Consider the following 15,793-nt stretch of genomic DNA (forward strand, 5'->3'; position numbering starts at 1 on the left):
CACTTTGCTGTGAGGCTTTGAGGATTTACCAGTGCCCAGGTTTCCTTTCTCCTTCTGTTCTCTCTCCAGATACCAGATACATTTTTTATTTTGCTTTTTGAGTCACACCCAGCGATGCTCAGGAGTTACTCCTGACTCTTCACTCAGGAATTACTACTGGCCATGCTTGGGGGACTTTATGGGATGCCGGGGATTGAACTTGGGTGGGCCACGTGCAGGGCAAACACCCTACCTGCTGTACTGTCACTCCGGCCCACCAGACGCAATTTCATGGCTTCTACTTCTGTTTTCTTTTTACTGATCTTGTGGACCACCTCTGGTGGTGCTGGTGGACTTGTGGCAAGAGGCAGATGGTGGAGTGGGGGTGTCAGGTAGCAGACCATGTATTACAAGTATTGAACCCAAGATTCCCACATACAAATCTTGTGTTTTACCACTTGAACTATAGCCTTGCCTCCCCTCCTGCCTTTACTTCGTTGTTTTAAGTTTATATAGTGGGCCTATACCCATTACTGATTTTGTACAATTAGAATCAACTTTTTCACCATAGTTTTACCATTATATAAATTCTAGGCACCTTAAATCTGTTCCTTATTTGTTATCCACCACAATTGCTCATGGTGAACAAACATCTTCTTAAAGGACATGCTGTAAAAATTCCAACTTTGTAGGCTATACAGTTGCTGTGCTAAGTTTTCGAGTATGTAATCACTGTATCACTGTCATCCCATTGTTCATCGATTAGCTCGACTGGGCACCCTAATGTCTCCATTTGTCCCAGCCCTGAGATTTTAGCAGCCTCTCCTTACTCGTCCTTCCCAATGTTACCATACTGGAGGCTCTTTCATGGTCAGGGGAATGAGACCTGTTATAGTTACTGGTTTTGGTATATTGAATATGCCATGGGGAGTTTGCCAGGCTCTGCCATGTGGCCAGATACTCTCGGTAGCTTGCCGGCTCTTTCAGAGGGACAGAGAATTTATAGAAGAGAATAAAAGCAAGTATGTTAAAAACCAAATACATGTGTGCTGCTTTAGGTACATCACTATAAGAAGTCTAGCATCCAGGAACTTTGTTTTATAATCTCTGAATATTGCTGTTGATGGGATTACATGGTGCTGGGCAGTTTGTGGATGTGACTGCCAAGCTACTGAGAGATGGAGGATCTGAGTGGAGGAGGCCCAGTCACAATCTGATCAGGCTTGGAGATTTCAGCCCCGGGTCTTAATACCAGAATTCCTCTGCTGGTTCCTTCATGCATTAGGCTCATCTAAGCATGTAGAGAGTGGCCTTGAGAATGGCTGTGGCTTGGTTCTGGAGGTTTTCAGCTGCTGGGGTTCTGCTTGAGGTGAGGAGGGAAACTCAACCTGTGTCTCTCCGAAGGGCCCTGGTGAAGACAGCCTGGTGCAGGGGCAGGAGATTCTGCATTCTTCAAGTATGTAATAATAGTGTGAAAACATTCCTACATGGAGACAATATACGACGATTCTCTGTGTGTATGAAAACAGCTTTATTACAAAGGAGAAGGCTAATTCCCAGATGTGGTTCGCTGAAGGCCTCATTGTTGGTGTTGCCTAATATTAGAAATTTAGGTTTTTAACTTTGACTCCTTTTTCCCCACTTTCATAGCCTAGATAACTCCAGGTCCTGCAGATTGACATTTGTTTGTCTTTTAGATTTGGTCTGGGACCATACCGGCAGTGCTGAGGGTTTACTCCTGGTTTTCTGCTCAGGGATTCCTCATAAAGGGGCTGGAGAACCAAACATGGCTCCAAAGATTGAACCCTTGTCAGCCGCATGCAAGGCAGGTGCCCTACCCCCTGTACTCTCCCTTCAGCCCCAACCTCCAACAAATGATTGGTTATATGTGTTTTTGTTTTCATGTTTAACTAGACAGTGATCCTCTTAAAGGATTGTTCAGTTTTCCCCCCAGACACCCATGCAACTAGCACCATTTTGTTCAGTGAATGGTTCATTGTAGTCTGAATTATCCACGGGCAGAACATAGTGACCCAGACGAAATAAAAGAAGACAGTCTAACAGGTGATCTGTGTGTTCCTGGTTTGGGGGCATTTCTCCAAGTAGCACTGTGGCACTGTCCTCCCGTTGTTCACTGATTTGCTCGAGCAGGCACCAGTAGCGTCTCCATTGCGAGACTTGTTGTTAATGTTTTTGGCATATCAAATACGCCACGGGGAGCTTGCCAGGCTCTGCCATGCGGGTGGGATACTCTCGATAGCTTGCCGGGCTCTCCAAGAGAAATGGAAGAATCTAACCTGGGTCGGCTGCGTGCAAGGCAAATGCCCTACCTGCTGTGCTATCGCTCCAGCCCAAGTAAGGACAATATTTTTATCATTAAGAGTTTTACTCCCTCTTGGAGAGCCCGGAAAGCTACTGGGAGTATCCTGCCCACATGGCAGAGCCTGGCAAGCTCCCCGTGGCATATTCGGTATGCCAAAAACAGTAACAAGTTTCACAATGGAGAAGTTACTGGTGCCCACTCAAGCAAATTGATGAACAATGGGAAGACAGTGCTACAGTGCTAGAGTTTTACAGACTTGTTTTAACTGGATGCAGAAAGAACACTGAGGCAAAAGCTGTGTTCAAGCCCTGCCGGACCCTCTCCAGTGGAATGAGCACAAGATAGTGTTGCTGGCATCATTTTCATTGGTAAAAAGATAATAATCAAGGACAGACACCGGAACTGTGCAAATTATTTCAAGTGCATTCAGCTTCCTACTTGGACTCCATACCTCTCTGTTCCTCCTTCCTCCTTTTTTCCATTCCATTTATGGAAGGTGGACACCACAAGTGCTCAGAGGGCCAAGGACAGCTCCCTGCCCTATTCAGCCAACTGGACCAGAGGGATCAGTGATCAGCTACTGCATGTCACTGCTCTATCTGGTGATGCTTGGGATCTCTAGAACTGTCTGGTACTCAGGAAGTCATGAGGGGCCTGGATTTGAACTCGGGTCTCTGTGTATGACAGGCCTGAGCCTCTGCTGAGTTATCTCCTAGGCCTCTCAGCTGCCTCCTTTGGTTTCAGAACCTGCATCAGTCTGTGCACAACATCCTGTTATTGCACTGAGAGCTTAGAACGCTTAACTTCTGGGTGAAAGAATGGACTATGGGTGTGATTTAAAAGCAGTGCTGGGCTAACAAATGTATGTGCCAGGAGTACAGGTAAATGTATTATTCTGAGAAGTAGCTTTGAACTACTATAGTCTCCAGAATTATTTCAAGTTAAAATTTTTATAGCGTCCAACATTAGGAAAAAAGCAGGAGATCAATTTCGTAGTGCTGGAGAGACTATTATAGTAGGTACTCAATGACAGAATGGGATCTTAGAGCGTCCTTTGCTTGGGGGTAAGTTATGGTGGCTTCTGTTTTTATGGCTGCGCTATTCCAATTGCCACTCCATAAACTATAAGAATGAAAAAAAGGAACTTTTATAGTAAAGATCTTAATAAAATATTGTAAGTGAGAAAAAAAGTCACAAAACAAAGAATCATGTGACTCCAATAAGGGGAAGGAAAAACAAAAAGATAAAGAAGAATTACTGGGGGTTTTTTTTAGAATAAAGGTAACAGATACAGGCCTTCATTTAAAAATGAACTAAAATGGCATGATAAGATGCCATGGGGGGCGAGGGAGGAGTAGGAGGAAAACCAGGGATTTTGATGGTGGGAAATGTTAAGGAGCCAGTGTTGGAACACTGTGTGACTGAAACCCAATCAGGAACAACTTTGTAACTATGAATCTCATGGTGATTCTACTGCACTGCCCTCCCGTTGTTCATCGATTTGCTTGAGCGGGCCCAGTAACTTCTCCATTGTGAGACTTGTTGTTACTGTATTTGGTATATCGAATATGTCATGGGTAGCTTGCCAGGCTTTGCAGTGCGGGCGAGATACTCTCAGTAGCTTGCTGGGCTCTCTGAGAGGGGCGAAAGAATTGAACCCGGCTTGGCTGGGCCGGCCTCTTGCAAGGCAAATGCCCTACCGCTGTGCTATTGCTCTAAAACTATTAAAATTAATTCTTTTAAAAGATGGCATGAACAGATCACATTCTCAAAAAAGAACAAATAAGTTTTAACAGTATAAAAAGATGGGATAGATAGTTCTCTGCCTTGCACAAGGCTGACCCAGGTTTGATCTTTGGTACCACAGATAGTTCCTGAGTGATCCACGGACACAGAACCAGGAGCAATCCCTGAACCTGTGGCCTCCCAGATGAAAATAAGTCAGAAATCATATATATATATATATATATATATATATATAATTTATATATATATATGAAACTTAACTATTTCAAGGACTAGTCTTGGTAGCTAAAATGAGTCAATACCATGGGAAACAGCATCCCATCCTCTTGGAAAAACACTCCTCCTTCAGAAGCAGAGATACAGGAATCCCTGGACTCGCTTTTACTCTGCTGCTTGCTTGTTTCCTGCTGGAACCGTGTCTTTGGCGAGGATGATCAGGGACAGTGGTTTTGATCTTGGACGATGCTGTGCTGTTCCCTTTTTATCAGCAGAGGGCAGCTTCAAGGGAATGTCGGAGAGTCTGAGCTGACTGGGAAACAGAGGGCAGAGTGCCTGCCTTTGGGACACAGTCTCTCATGTGGGCTCACAAAGAGAAGGCCCCTCCCTCCCACTTGGGGGGTTTTGTTTGTTTGATGCTGGTGATCTTTTTTTAAACGTACAAAGTTATCCAAAATGACACAGAAGCAAATCCTCCTTCCTCACTCCACTCTAGCTCTCAGATTCTGTCTATTTCTTGCTCAGGATTCAGCTTCAGGGATTGATTCTTTTTTTCCTATTGCATTAAGTAAAACCTTTGCCTCTAAGAATTGATACCCTGAGTTTGTTTGGTTCTGTGTTTTTCTGAATTCTTTTGCTATTTCCTAATGCCTGTTTGAGATACGAACATTTATCTAAACACACGAACACACTCCATAAATGTCTCATATGATTCAAATCCATCCTCTCATACATACATCCACAGAGGTGATTCTTACCCCCACCTGCAAAATACGCACAGACATACATGGACATACATGTATTGTTTACTTCCAAGTGAATTTTCTCTCGCTAGCCCTTCATATCCATCATTGCACAGCTCCACATCTCCAGTGCCTAAATGGATTGGAATTGTATAACTGTAGTGTTTCTTTCCTAAGGAGATATTTTTAAAAGCTTTTCCCCTGTGATCTATAAATAATGAATAATTCCATTAGAACGCTGATGAATAGTGTAACTTTTATGCAGAGTTTTTCAAGCTCATTCTTTTAGTGCTTTTGCTTTCACGATGGCCTCAGGTGATGACAGATAGAAGGGTTTCACTGCAGCTGATGCTGCAATTTCTCTGTTACATTTCCCAAACTGTTTTCCTTTGGTTCTCATAGGTGGTGCAGCCATTTAAAAATTGACATTCTCAGTGCTCTATGGATTTGAAAAATCCCAAAGTAATCTGACTCCCTTAATGCAGAAACCCCAAATCATTTCATATGATAATTTTCTCTGGTCCATACAGTATTTCCAAAACATATTTGACCAGAGAATTTCATAGGTTTATTAAAGCATTACCTCTCTAAGCTCTGTGTTCCACAGAAAATGATTTCAAAAGTAATGTTCTAATGACAGTAACACATTTTCCTCTGTTATACTCCACACTTGCCCTTCCTGAAGAATTCGGATATGTCTTTGTATATGCCTTTGTATTTATTTCTTTTGAATTGGCTCTTCTTTATATATTAGCTTTCAAAAATAAACTAAATATTGTGTAAAGTTCTGAAACATCAACACAGAATAACTCATTTCCTTTGTTCAATTTTAATACAGGTTTTCATGAAGGAAAATCGTTCAGTTATATTCTTACCAGGTGTTTAAGTAGGAGCCGAATATCTAAGTACAGATCTATTGAAGTCCCTGTATATTTAATACTTATTGCATGGGAAGGCTATTTCACAAACTCATCAATAAAACTTAAAAAATAAGTAGAAAAAAAAGGATGGAAGAAAGAGTATAATTCAAATGGATTCTACTAGGAAGACTTATTTCAGATGCTGCTCTAGTTCACATAGCTGTCCTCAGTGGGAATAAGTGCTTCCATCTCAGATTTCCTTTGAGATTCTCCTGTAATAAATGGCCTTGGAAAATACTCGACAGTAGCAAAACATCAACAGGATTTACCACTGATTTGACATGTGATTTTTGGCATTGATGTATTTTGGGGGCAGTTTGGAAGTTTGTGACCAATATGAGGGCACAGGGAACTGTATCCGAGTCACAAAATTCAGAACTTAGTAAAATCCATTTTCTTTCTGAGGTATAAAAGAGTGCAAACGTGAAAATGATTTTTTTTCTAAAACCTGCCACAGCACTATCGCCTGTTTGTATGGACTCATGCATTTTTTCTCTAAACAGAGGAGAGAGCTTTGATATTGAATAGTTTCTTAGGAAACCCAGATCCCCATAACTTGCAGAACTGCTCTTTGTTTATCTTCTTTCTCCATAACTCACTTCCTTCTTGGATTCATTCCTGATCTTTGGGATAAAAATCTCTCTGCTCTGGAGCTTTGAACTGTAGCAAGAATCAGAAAATCAGAGTCAGTGGTGTTGGGGACACAGAATTTACCTTCTAATCCTTTGGAGGGTGAAGGCAGACCTTTCCAGAGCATATTACTTGGACACGTTTTGTTCAATACATTGTTCAATACAATACAATACAATCAATACATTGGCTCGGCTCTTCACACGCTACCTGTCTGAATGCAAGGTTCCATCCCAATGGAAAACCAGCAGGACTGTACTACTATACAAGAAAGGAGACATCCACAACATTGGCAACTATCGCCCAATCTGCCTATTGTCTGTCATCTACAAACTATTCACTCGAGTCATCCTGAATAGGATTAGCAGAACACAAGATGAAGGACAACCATGTGAACAAGCTGGATTCCGAAAAGGATTCAGTACCATCGACCATATCCACACGATTACTAAGCTCATTGAGGTTTCTCGGGAGTTCAAGATGCCGCTCTGTCTAACGTTTATTGATTTAAAGAAGGCCTTTGATTCTGTTGAGACGGAAGTGGTCATGGAAGCCCTAGCCAATCAGGGCGTACAAACTCAATACATCAGGATCCTTCGTGAGCTCTATTGCGGATTCACTACCAAGATCTCACCATTCTACAAAGAAGTAATCATTCATATCAAGAGAGGGGTTCGGCAGGGTGATACCATTTCACCAAAACTCTTCAGTGCCACCCTCGAGAACATCATGCGACGACTGGAATGGGAAAGCATGGGAGTGAAGATAGATGGTCGGCAACTACACCACCTCCGCTTTGCTGATGATATCGTTCTAATAATACCAAACATCAGCCAAGCAGCACAAATGCTGAACGACTTTGACCGTGAATGTGGAAAGGTCGAACTACAGCTGAATCTTATGAAGACAATGTTTATGAGAAACAGCCTTGCTCCTGACGCTCCATTCGCTCTCAATGGAACCACCATCTCCGAATGCAACAGTTATATATACCTAGGTCGAGAAATCAACATGATGAATGACCTGGCACCTGAGTTGTGCAGGAGGAAGAGAGCGGCTTGGAATGCTTTCAAGAGCATTGAAGAAATAACTAAAAGGACAAAGAACCTCCAGCTACGAGCACATCTCTTTGATTCCACTATTCTTCCTGCATTAACATATGCCTCAGAGACCTGGACCCTACGAAAATGGGATGAGAACGCTATTCGGGTCTCTCAAAGAGGAATCGAAAGAACTATGCTTGGAATATCACGATTCACTCAAATGAGAGATAGAATCCGGAGTTCTGATCTTCGTCAACGCTCAAGAATCAGGGACACTGTCTCATTTGCCAAGACATCAAAAATCAGATGGGCTGGACATGTAATGAGGTTTACAGACAACCGCTGGACTAGAGCCATTACTGATTGGATTCCACGGGACATCAAAAGATCACGTGGATGCCCACCTATAAGATGGTCAGACTTCTTCGTCAAGACCCTAAATGATTGGTTTGAGGCTCTGCATATTCCTAGAACGAACAGATACCATTGGGCTACGCTAGCACGAACCGGGATGAATAGAGACGTTACTGGCACCCGCTCGAATAAATCGATGAATAACGGGGATTAAGTGATAAGTGATACGTGACGTTTTGTTCTAATTAAGCAATTATTTTATATTTCAGTAAAAGCACACATCACAGCGTCTAATGTTTGCCCCTCTCTTTTTAGCATTAAGAATTCTAGTTGGAACATAGTTACTGAGCCTGTGACCAATGGGCAATGGTGTAGATTCTTACTCCATTTGCTTTTCTTACTGTATGGGAAGGTATGTGGACTGTGTCCTAAGAATACATGGGGATTTATGTGTTATACATATTGTTTCTCTGTGTAAATATATATTGACATTTAAGGAATGAAGAAACATGTATGGAAGAGCAATTCCACAGAGGACCTTAGAGTGGGAAAGGCTCATTTTCAGAAACAGTAACAGCAAGTCTTACAATTTGTTGTGAGATGTTAACTAGTGCCCGCTTGAGCAAATTGATGAACAACGGGAGGACAGTGCTACAGTGCTACTTTTGTTCTCTATCTCTCTTCTCTCTTCCACTCCCTTGCCCTTTGTCCTTTTGTCTCTGTCTCTCCCTCCCCCCCCTCCCATTACAACCCTTCAAGTTGGTATTAACTGGGTTGTCTTTGGTTGGTGATTCTTGTTCTATTTTCTTTCTCATTGTTCTATTCACTACCTATGTCCCAAAACCCCTGCAATTCCTAGGGTCCTTGTCACTTAAATTTGGAATCTGTGTTTCCTCGAACTTCTGGACACCTCCACCGCCATGTGTTCATTCTCTATCATGGACAATAGCAATCTTAAGGTCTCAGACTTCTTCATAAAAAAATCTATTTTTAGCCTAGGCTCCTTTAGAAGATGTTAGAATTTCCATCAGAATGCTATCAACTAATTGTAACATTTCCAGAATTCTGTATTTTGCACAGCACAAATTGTTAGCATTAAGAACTCTAGTTGGAACTTAGTTACTCATCCTGTGACTAATAGGCAATGGTATAGATTCCTACTTCATTTGCTTCATTTGCTTTTTTTACTGTATAGGAAGGTATGTGTATTGTGTGCTAATAATAGATATTTAATGTGTTAGGCATATTGTTTCTCCATGTAAATATACATTGATTATATAAATATGTTCTCTATGTAAATAATATTAATTTCTATTGATAACCAGTCAGTGCTAAGTATTCCCAGACTTTGAAAATTACTCTGATATGGTATTCTACTTATGAAAATGATGTAATATGTTTACTAGTCATAAGTTGTGGGTCATGGATAAATTATGTTCTATTTCTGGGGCTCTAAATTCTATAGTTTCCAAAGTGTTACCCTGAAATGTGCATTAGTTGAAGTTGCACATTTTAAAAAAATTATCTTTATTTCAAAGCCAAGTAGTGCCACAATCTTACTGAGCACTTCTTTGGCTGAGATAGCCTTTCTTAAGAACACATTCTTCAACCAAGATGAGCTGTTTTCGCTCTGAAGATTAGATTCGAAACAATCTCTCTTACAGAAGGTTGCTTCTATATCAAGGCCACTGTAGAATTTGTCTGAGTAACTGAGATCTTCTCAGAAGTGTTGTCTTTACCTTAGATACTCATGGCTTAGGAAACTGCACAGTCTCTACTCTGCTAAATATTTTTTGGGGGGTTGTTGCTTTCAGAATAAGATCATTCTGGATCCTATGACATTCAGCGAGGCCCGATTCCGGCCATCCTTGGAGGAGAGACTGGAGAGCATCATCAGTGGGGCCGCGCTCATGGCCGACTCGTCCTGCACACGGGATGACCGTAGGGAGAGGATCGTGGCCGAGTGCAACGCAGTGCGGCAGGCACTCCAGGACCTGCTCAGCGAGTACATGAACAATGTAAGTCCTTGGCTCCTGGCCTCTCTGCTCTGTTTTCTGGCTCGTGAGCTTATAGATTTTAGGAAAGCATGCCCAGCATGGGGAGAGGACAGGTGTTCAGGCTGGGGAAACCAAATAACTGCCTTGAGAGACTGTATCCTGATTTCATCTCACAACACAGTTTGGGTTATGAGAGAAATTGGTGGAGAGTAATTCTTCTTAGGAAAACTTTGTTCTTTGTTCTTCCATGAGTGACTATTTAGTAAACTCGTCAAAAATACTTGGGCTTTTTTTTTCAGTTCAGTGATTTGTTGGTTGCTTTAGTGACTGGCCTTTGGTTTTGGAAAGATTTTATGTGGTAAAGTAGATGATTGCTGGAAAGGACAGGAGGAAATACTAAATTATATATATATATATATTTTAAATATATATATACATATATATTTTAAAAATATATATACATATATATTTTAAAGCCAAGGAGATCAGTAAATGCTATTTTCCTTTGAGGTGCTGATATGTATGTAGGTTTTAAAATTTTTGTACAGCTTGTTAAGGTGAAAACATTCTAACAGCATTAAATCTGAGAATAATTTTATTGATCCATTGCTTAATTGGAAATTCTTATGAGCGTGAATCTTCAGTTTGAAAAAGGTATTATTGATAATTGTGAAGTTGCAGCACAAAAAATAACTGTCACCTCCCATAGTTATAAAATGTATCAGTTCTTGATTTCTGAGAACTATTTTTTTTTTAAAGTGAAATTCATAGTCTTGGCCTTGAAAGGTCCTGAAATACGGTTTTTTAAAAAAATTTATTTTATATACTCATTCAACTGAAGTGTTGTTGACACCCAATCCTTCTTGCCACCATTTGGAGTTCCTCCTGTATCAATTCCTGGATGTGAGCATACTCAGAGGACGGTGTTGAAAAGCAGGTCAAGTGAAGCGTTTGCTTCCATGTTGAAGGTTCTGCCCTGAGGAATGCTGGGCTGGTAGTAGGAACTGTAGCAGGGATCATGCTGTGTTGTGGTAGAACATCCTGAGGGTAATGGTTTCATGGTGAGACAAGGTGTGCAACCGATTCCCCTCCAGGATCCTTCCCATTCCGGCATCAAACTAATTGATATACAATCTACTGGTCAAGCCAGGAGTTGGCATAGACCCTCACACTGCTAATTCTGTCATTCTTTCCAGAGAACTTTGACTTAGAAAACAATTAACTAGAATGCTCATCAAACTAAAATGTGTGTATACAGTTACATAAATACAGATATATACAAATATATGCACATATATATCCACACACATGTATATATATTTTTTCTTTCCATACACCTTCAGCTTCGTTGATATTGAAGATTTGCCCATATTCAGCACATGAAGATTAAGGTGTGGATGGATCACATGGTCCCCAGCCGCTTGTGAGGATTTCCCTATAGGACACTGGATTCCCTACACTTTCTGGGATTCAGGGGCTACAGGTATAACACAGGGTCAAGCTCGAGATATTGATCACCATTATCCCCCACTCTCAGTCTTTTGGATAGCAGAGTTAACCAAAAAGATTACTTATGGATTTTGGAATGCTGTTTGTCAGTTGTAGCAGAATAATAACAGAGTACTTATGTGTGAAATTTGATTTCATATTAAAGATATGCTGACATATCAGTGAAAAGCTGTTACCAAAGAAGGAGGTATAAGCTATAAAGATCTCAGTGATGTTTAAGATCCAATTTAAAAAGAAAATTAGGGAGATAGGGTATGTTGCTACAAATGGAAATCACTAAATGAGATTAATGAAGAGTTGATAGATAGAGCTGTGACATGTGATTTCCAGTTCGGTGTCTGTAATCTTGCAAGACAAACAAAAGTTTCTCTTGCAGAGTAAATTAGCAGAAATCAGCAGAGTTGGTCGATTTTTATATTTTATTAACTCCAGGTGCTTATTTTTCTATTCAAAATCTGTGATACAGGACTACTTTTTAGTTTCATCAAAAACTTGGTTTCTGCTTTGTTACAGTTACAGGTATTATAAGTGTGTAGGTGAGTATAATGCTTAAATTCCAAAGTGTGAAAATTTTATTTACTTTGAACCATCTGAATCAAAGGCATGTCCTACTGATTTTCATATGAACTATGTAACATTTACTCAGACTTCACACTTATTTGGCAGTTTCAAAGTGAAACTGGGAAAAGCTAAGACAAGTGCCATTATCTCTGATGTATTTATTTTTATCACCATGATATCAATTGATATTTATTTTTATATAGCACTTATTTAAATTAAAATAGCATATACATTTGTGCCTTGATGGAAAATGGTTGTAATTACCAGCAACTAATTAATAGTGCCTAGACAATTATATTTCTTTTTAAGTTTTGTAAGTTCTGGAAATAAAGTTATTTTCAGGATTTTTTTAGTTTGTTTTTGTTTGTTTTGTTTGTTTTTGTTTGTTTTGTTTGTTGTTATTTTGGCTGTCTTCATGGGTTACTTCTGGCCCTTAGCTCAAGGGTCATTTCTGGTGGTGCCCAGGGAACGATGAACTTCTGGGGATCAAATCAGGAATGTTCATGTGTAAGGCAAATGCTTTAACAACTGCACTACTTTTTTGATTATCAAATTTTCATCCTAGAGATTTTTATTTTAGCAATGTCATTATGAAAAACTAAGACAGTCTTAAGGTAAATATATAAAGTTTCACATAATAGGCACATCAGAGTTCTGGACATCTTCTAACCATGTTCTGATAAAGATTCCACTTGAAATGATCACGTGTAGGGAAAGATGTTCTAAAACAACATCCATACGAGTGGTATGGAATGGGAGCCTTTGGAGAGAAGCACTGGATACTGAATAACAAGAAAAAAAGCTATCTGCATGGAACTTGAGTAAAGGTGTAACTACTTGTTTTCTACTGAGCTCAATAAGATAGCAGTTGTGTGTTAGATATTTCCACAGAATAACATTCTAAGTAATGAATAAGTGGGTGTGATTTGAAGATATAACATGGAACGTTTACTTGAAAGATGATCTATATTATGATTTTTTTAAAAAATCTGGGTAAAGAGGTGCACATGGCAGAAATTATAATAACAATGAATGACTGTGGTAGAAAAGACTCTGGGAGAGTTTGAGGAGAATCCTTGTAGTATTCTTTGTTTTATCAATTTTGTGATGTAACCTGAAGTAAGAAAAATATTGAAAGGCAGAGTCTTTCAAACAGAAAATTATTATTGTACATATGTGGAAATTAAGAAGTTGGAAGAATGTCTCATAAGAATGCCTGATTGTTAGGTTAGGATTGTTGGTGTGTCTGTTGGAGTCCTATGATGAGCACTAGAAATAGTTCAAAATTATAATAAAGTCAAAGTTTTCTGTGTGTCTAACAATTATACAACTTTTTTTGTGTGCTTGGTGAAACTTTTTTTTATTTTGAAAAATGCCTGACCTGTCTTCCCCAGTGTATCTATACCACCATTTCTTTATTCAGTCATCTATTCTTCGACTGTTGGATTGTATGTGTGTGTATATATATATATATATATATATATATATACACACATTCATATATATGGCATGTGTGTACATATACACACATATATACATACATATGCAATAAAATAGTACTGGGCTTTAAGACAGATTAATGCAATTGGCTGCTGTGTGGCTGTATTTGTACAGCATCATTCCTAGTATACTAAGTTGCAGAAGGACATTTCCAGTATGTCTTCTCACATGTGGAATATAAAGAAACATAGGAGGAGAATTATCACTGGCCAGAGCAAACAGTCCAAGAGCCAGTTTATATAACTGAGCTTACCATGTTGGAGAAGTGGGGGTGTTATGTTGAGGGTGAGGCATCTGGTAAAAGGTGTGCTGTTGGAATTGTATTATGAAACCCTCTATGATAAACAATATTGTAAATCACAATTCCTAAAATAAAAATAATAATAAATTTTGTGATAAATTTGAATTTAGAATATTGTGTATGCTGCAAATATCAATTGTGCTGCGTATGTTCTAAATTTCTTGAAATACAAAAGGGAACATAATAGAAAACATTTTCTCTTCCCATGAATTAGCACAGTAGTTTGGAAGACAAAAATAAATAATTTGGGCATGACCTATCTCAGATGGAAACTAGGAAATATGAAATCTTTGAACACAAGGAGTCTTGGATACATCAGAATGACTAGGAAAGAATTAGCTGAAAAAGCACCATTTGGTTGAAGACATTTTTGGAGCAAAGTACACTGGAGTGGAGAGAGAACAGCGGGTTAGTGGAGAGGGAGCCTGCATGTGTGAGAAAACTGGATGTGCTCTTGGAGATTTTCTAAGTGAATGGTGGAAGTTCATAGGGGATGCAGTCTGAAAATCAGACTTGTCCATCTCTGCAGTGCCTGTACACCATTATGAGAAGCTTAATTTTACTTGAATGGAATAAAAGGCCACTGGTGAGTATTGGGTAGAAAATGCCGTGATGTAGGAAAACAGCCTGCGATACTGCATAGAACAAAAATGCCAGAGAAGAGTCCCAGAATGATTAATTCTAGAGAGCATAGTGGTTTGGACCAAGTGATAGAAGTAAATGCAAATATTACAATTCCACTATACTTTATTTCTTACAAATGCGTACAAAGTCCCTAGTGTTGAAAATGTTTTCTGAACAAAATGTGGCTATTTGACATTGTGAATGATGGATGCGATTGTCTCAGCCATTTGACTATCAAATATGCATGTGGTTTTGGTTGCATTGAAAATTCCTTCTTTGTTTCAAAGTCAGTCTTCAATCTCGGTGGCAATATGTGATGAGACATAGACCTCTGTGCCCATGCCTCCTGTGCAGTGGTGCCGCAGAATAAGATTCTGTTTCATCTAATATGCACACTGTGTTGCTCTTTGTTGTTTAATACTGAAAAATTAAAAGTTTTCAATTCTGTCCTTAAAGGCTAAGTGTGTACCCAATGACTATAGAGAAACAGATGACCTAAGTAATTTACTATCTCAGATTAAAAGATGGAAGGATGGAACCGTCAGAGTGGATCCCAGAGATTGCCACTTTTTTTTTTTTTTTTTTTTTTTTTTTTGCTTTTTGGGCCACACCTGGCGATGCACAGGGTTTACTCCTGGGCTCTGCACTCAGGAGTTACTCTGGCGGTGCTCAGGGGACCATATGGGATGCTGGGAATCGAACCCGGGTTGGCCACGTGCAAGGCAAATGCCTTACCCGCTGTGCTATCTCTCCAGCCCCGAGATTGCCACTTTTGAACTTCTAACAGAGCATATGGATGTGGGAACTTGCACACATATCACAAGTGTCTGGATGGTCCAAACCGTAGCTTTTTCCTCACACTGCAATTTAATGTTAAGAAACATTGAGTGGCCTTCATGTTCGGTCTATAGTCTACTTTCAGCATGCATCTCTCATTCTGGGAGGATCCTCCCAACACCCTTTACTTGATGTTCCCCTCTCTATCTGAGCTGCCTTCTCCCCCAGAATGTGTGGCTGGCCTCCGAGCCCCGGAATGAACCTCCTGTACTTGCCTCGGTTATTCTTGGGTGTTGGTCTCGCATTTTGTTACTTTATATTCCCCAGATTTTCTTTTCATTAACATACTGTGAATTTTACCATTTTCCCAAATGTTATCTAGCCTTAATTCTTACTGCATAGGATTTTATTATATAAATACATAATAATTTACTTAGTGACAATTTATTTTCAAAGAACTGTGTGGAAAAGATAAATGAGAAAGATCTTTTGTGTGGGTGCGTAGAGTACTGATTTAGATCTGATGCATGACCAAAGAGCAGAGTAAACAATTGGTGAGCACAGCTTTAA

The 15,793-nt window shown here is 39.7% G+C and overlaps 1 protein-coding gene across 4 annotated transcripts in view; it reads left to right on the forward strand.

Annotated features, from left to right (window-relative positions):
• Nucleotides 1–15,793, forward strand: part of CTNNA2 (catenin alpha 2) — a 1,325,246-nt gene that overhangs the window by 473,157 nt on the left and 836,296 nt on the right. For all 4 annotated transcript variants that reach the window (XM_056119733.1, XM_056119735.1, XM_056119745.1 and 1 more), the window contains exon 7: nucleotides 9,769–9,972. In XM_056119733.1, the coding sequence (XP_055975708.1) occupies nucleotides 9,769–9,972 (204 nt within the window). The remainder of the gene's footprint in view (nucleotides 1–9,768; nucleotides 9,973–15,793) is intronic.

The sequence above is a fragment of the Sorex fumeus genome, unplaced genomic scaffold (assembly GCF_029834395.1).
Source record: "Sorex fumeus unplaced genomic scaffold, SorFum_2.1 ptg000003l, whole genome shotgun sequence".
Taxonomy (NCBI): Eukaryota; Metazoa; Chordata; class Mammalia; order Eulipotyphla; family Soricidae; genus Sorex; species Sorex fumeus.